General features: G+C 47.4%; 1 protein-coding gene across 2 annotated transcripts in view; it reads left to right on the forward strand.

Moving 5' to 3' along the window:
• The window catches only part of LOC125037082 (UDP-glucosyltransferase 2-like), a 25149-nt gene extending 23887 nt beyond the window's left edge, over window positions 1–1262 (forward strand). Inside the window, exon 8 of one of the 2 annotated variants that reach the window (XM_047630073.1) lies at window positions 113–1262. In XM_047630073.1, the coding sequence (XP_047486029.1) occupies window positions 113–380 (268 nt within the window). In that variant the 3' untranslated portion in view covers window positions 381–1262. The other variant, XM_047630074.1, reaches the window with a different exon arrangement.
• Window positions 1263–4085: the final 2823 nt, after the last annotated feature.

Raw genomic sequence — 4085 nt, forward strand, 5'->3', positions numbered from 1 at the left:
ACAAGCACCAACAACAGTAACAACAAAAACCACAACCCTAGTGAACACGAGTGAGCCCCCGTCATCGCCGAGCCTTCCTGCCAGGCCCCTACAGCCCCTCCTTCCTCCCCAGCTACAGGAACTGCATGCGGGCGATCTCGGCGGCGCTGCGCGACCAGAGGGAGACTCCGGGCGAGCGGGCAGTCAGGTGGATGGAGTACCTGATCCGACACAGGAATTCTACCTTCTTGAAATACCCGGGCAAGAGGCTGCACTATCTTCAGTACGTTATGCTGGACGTGTGGGCGGCGTGGGCGGCTGTGTTCGTGCTGTGGGCGTGGCTGGCGTGGACTTGCGTCAGGGGGGGGTGTCGGAAGTGCAGGAAGGAGAAGAGTGAGTGAGGGAGAAGTGACGTAGCACTGTATTATTGTTATTGTTTTTATTATTTTTTCCGTATCATTATCATTCGTGATATCATTATTTATGTTAGCAATAGTATTATGATTGTGATTAGTATTATTATAATTGTCCATCAAACTGACTTTCTGGAATATTCAAACAACCATACATTATTTATCCACTCACCGAGTGTATCGATTCTTATAGTATGATATTTTTTATCATCACAAACTTTCATATAAATTGTGATAAGATACACAGTTTCATCAACACAAAGTCCTGAACATATATTGTAATAAGATAAACAGTTTCATGAACACAACTTCATCAATATAAGTATTATCATCCGCGACAAGATCAACAATTTCATTAACAGAAGTTCAATTTCAACAGTAACTCATACTTTGAGTCATGATATATTTAGATATCAGAAACCATATTGTTTAGTGATCTTTCTAAATTTGATTTCGGTTCTAATTATAAAACAAATAACTCGTTTCGTTGACTAGAAAACTCTTCCAGAGCATTGGTAGCCATATCAATACTAAAGTTCCTCCCCTATATATCTCAGTAAGTAATCAAGGATTTGTTTATATATTAGTAAGGAACAAGAATATGAACAGAACATTGCATCTCAGCCGGTAAACATTTACCTGAGTGAGAGTAAGCTGCTGTGGTTATAGGTAAATACACAGTATCAAATTACTCTTTACTAGCGGAGTCAACGGAGGGTGTATTGCGGTCATGACGAAGCGATTGAGATTTGCGGAGTTCTAGCTTCGCCCGGGCCTTCTATATATGGCCCGGCCTGTGTCAGCTTCTTATGGCTGTCTCATTTTGTTCTCTGATACTCGGACCTTACCGTGGGATTGCCAGCAGGCGCTCCTGCCGCCATGGTGTAAGCATATCGCATAACTTTTTTACCAGCACGGCGGCTGTTGTAGGCGGTCCCGGACTCAGGAATTGTGTATGCTCATAATTCTCTAAGTAATGTACCAGTGTGGCGTTCGGCTCGCCGCAGTGCATGCAGCACCTTTCTTCACGGTTTATTTTCTCTATGGTCTGTCATGTACAGTGGAAACCTAGGCGCATTCTGTGAAGAATGACTTTGGTGCCTCTGTTGATTATTTCAGAGAGTGCCAGTGGCGTCTGAGTACCAGCTGGCCGAGGGGGAGGATCTCGTTCCTCTCTGTGAAACTGCAGGAGGAAGGTACAGGCGGCCGCAGTACACTTCTCCTTAAGTAATTTTCGGCTTGGTTTTATGATCAGTGACGGCTAGTCTGTCAGCAAGCTCGTTCCATCTGATGCCAATGTAGTTAGGGACCCAGTTAATGATTATTCTTCTACCCTGAGCAAGAATTCTTTGTGCTATGGTAAGTATTGGCTGAAGACAGTCAATGGCTGCCCTGGATGTATGACCACGTGTCCTTTCCTTAGGGACACGTGGGCTAGGGCTCCCATGATTGCAACTGCCTCTGCCTGTAGCGAGGAGGTGTTGTCTGTTACCCTCATAGATTGTGTGGCATCCCTTGCTGCAAAGCCGGCGCCTTCAGTGTGGCTCAAGGGATCGACCGATCCATCCGTGAAGTATGTTCTACTACCCGGAGGAGGACAAGGTGTGGGGTATTGGATCTTTTTCATTGACAGGCTCATTATCTTGAACTCTATCAAGGTTTGTGCCCACGGCGGGGCTTCGACAAAGTCAGGGGGGGGGGGGGGTTCCATGCCTTTATTAAGGAGCTGTTCTTTGAGCTGATAGCGTATCAACACCCTGGCTGTGTGAGACAGCCAGTTGTTTGCTAAGAGCTCATTCTCTTGTTCTAGGCGTCTGACTAATTTTTGTCTTAGTCTTGTGTTGCTGGGAGCCTGGATGACCTTTGACAAAATTTGTGCTGCCATTAGATCGATTCGTGAGTCCAGGGGGAGGTTGAGGACCTTTCGTCCACCTTGGGGCACCCAGAATGATCCTGGCAGCTTCATTTTGGATTGTCTCCAATTTGTCTTTGTACTTTTTCTTTGTGGCAATTAGAGCGACTGAGGCATAGTCCACAAATGGCCAGACGGCATGTACATAGAATTATCTTAGTACTTTGTGTCTGGCTCCTATGCATCTCCCAGTCATGACTTTCATGACAGACAGTCTTGCTTTGGTTCAGTCAACCAGGTATTGGGCCTTCTGGAAGGAGAGGGTCCAGTCTATCCTTACCCCAAGGTATTGGAAGTCATGACCCATTCCAAGTCCACTCCCTGGATTTTCAGACTTGTGCCTCAAACTCTCTGTCTCAGAGCCATGGCTTTGGATTTGGCTGCAGAGATCTTTAGTCCTGTCCTAAAGCACAAGGTCCAGACAACGCTGGGCTTTATTCAGGCAATATGGTCCAGTGGAGGTGATAGCAAGATCGTCTGCATACGAGATGACCTTGCACCTCGCTGGGAGGTTTATGTTGAGGATGCAGGACATTAAAGTGTTAAACAGTGTTGGACTGAGAACCCCACCCAGTGGCATTCCATTTTCTAGTGGCATGTGCTGTGATAAGTGACCCTGGAATTTAACTCTGGCAGTTCTGTTCCTGAAGTAGTCACCTATCTAAGCCAAGAGCTGATTCCCTTCTGGATCAGGCTCTCCTGAATGGCAAGAGGACTTGCTAACTCAAAAACCCTCTCCAGGTCAAGGAATACTACCACAGATGTGCCCGTGCTCGGAGGATGGCATTCCTTGTGGAGAAGCCTTTGATGTTCCACTGTAGTATGCTTAGGTTGTGTGTCATGATGTTACTTGGTGAGAGTTACATCAGAGACATCGTCATATTCGGATTGAGAGTCGGAGTCTGACGACTCCATTGCGAAGTCTTCGCTGGTTAAGGGGTCTTCGTCTGTTGTCAGACTATCCCTGGGTCCACTGGGGGGTGGAGAGTCTTTGGTAGCTCTGACTTAAGTTAGTTTTCTCTGTTCAGGCTTTTTTTGTGTTTTTCTTTCCTGGCCTTGCCTGGGGAGGGTCGGCGTGCTCTGGCTCTGGCCGCACAGTATCAGCCTGGGTTGGCTCTGCCTGTGAAGGCATGGCCTGGATTGGATTGGGGAGGGGACTCTCGTCCTTGGGTGAGGGTGGGGCTGGTTTCGCTCTCTCCAGCTTTCTTCCCTTCAGGACTGCGACAGTCTCGGTCATTGGCGTCATGGCGACCGTGACTGCCTTCTCGGCCTCTTCACTCGACCTCCCCAGGGCTGTTGCTACTGCTGTGACTGCAGCAGTCAACAGGAGAGTCGTATCTTCCTCATTAAAGAGGAGATGATCATCTCTTGGGGAGGGTTTTGTAGGGCTCTTTGAACCTTTATTCCTTTGGTTCTTTTTCTGCACTTTTGGTATGGCCGGAAACTCCTTTTTATTGGAGACATCCGATGTCGGCTGGGAAGCGGCTTCCTTCCTCTTTGGAGGTCGGGAGGCCTTTTCACCTTTGTTCTTTCCCCAGACATGGGTACCTGGGGGAGCGGGAACAAAGTCTTGTCGTGAGTCATGACTGGACTCCGCAGCTTAAATGAGTCAGGCGCGATGTTTACTCTCCGGTCAGGTCCGGAGAGCTAAGCGGAATGAGTTTTACGGTGTACCGATGTTTGTCGCGAGTTAGTAACCACATTGCTATGTAACCCAGGACCTGTTACAGTATTAAACAATGTAGAAAAATCATATATGGATGTATGTTTGTCTGTGTTTG

Source organism: Penaeus chinensis, chromosome 22, assembly GCF_019202785.1.
Source record: "Penaeus chinensis breed Huanghai No. 1 chromosome 22, ASM1920278v2, whole genome shotgun sequence".
In the NCBI taxonomy this organism is placed as follows: domain Eukaryota; kingdom Metazoa; phylum Arthropoda; class Malacostraca; order Decapoda; family Penaeidae; genus Penaeus; species Penaeus chinensis.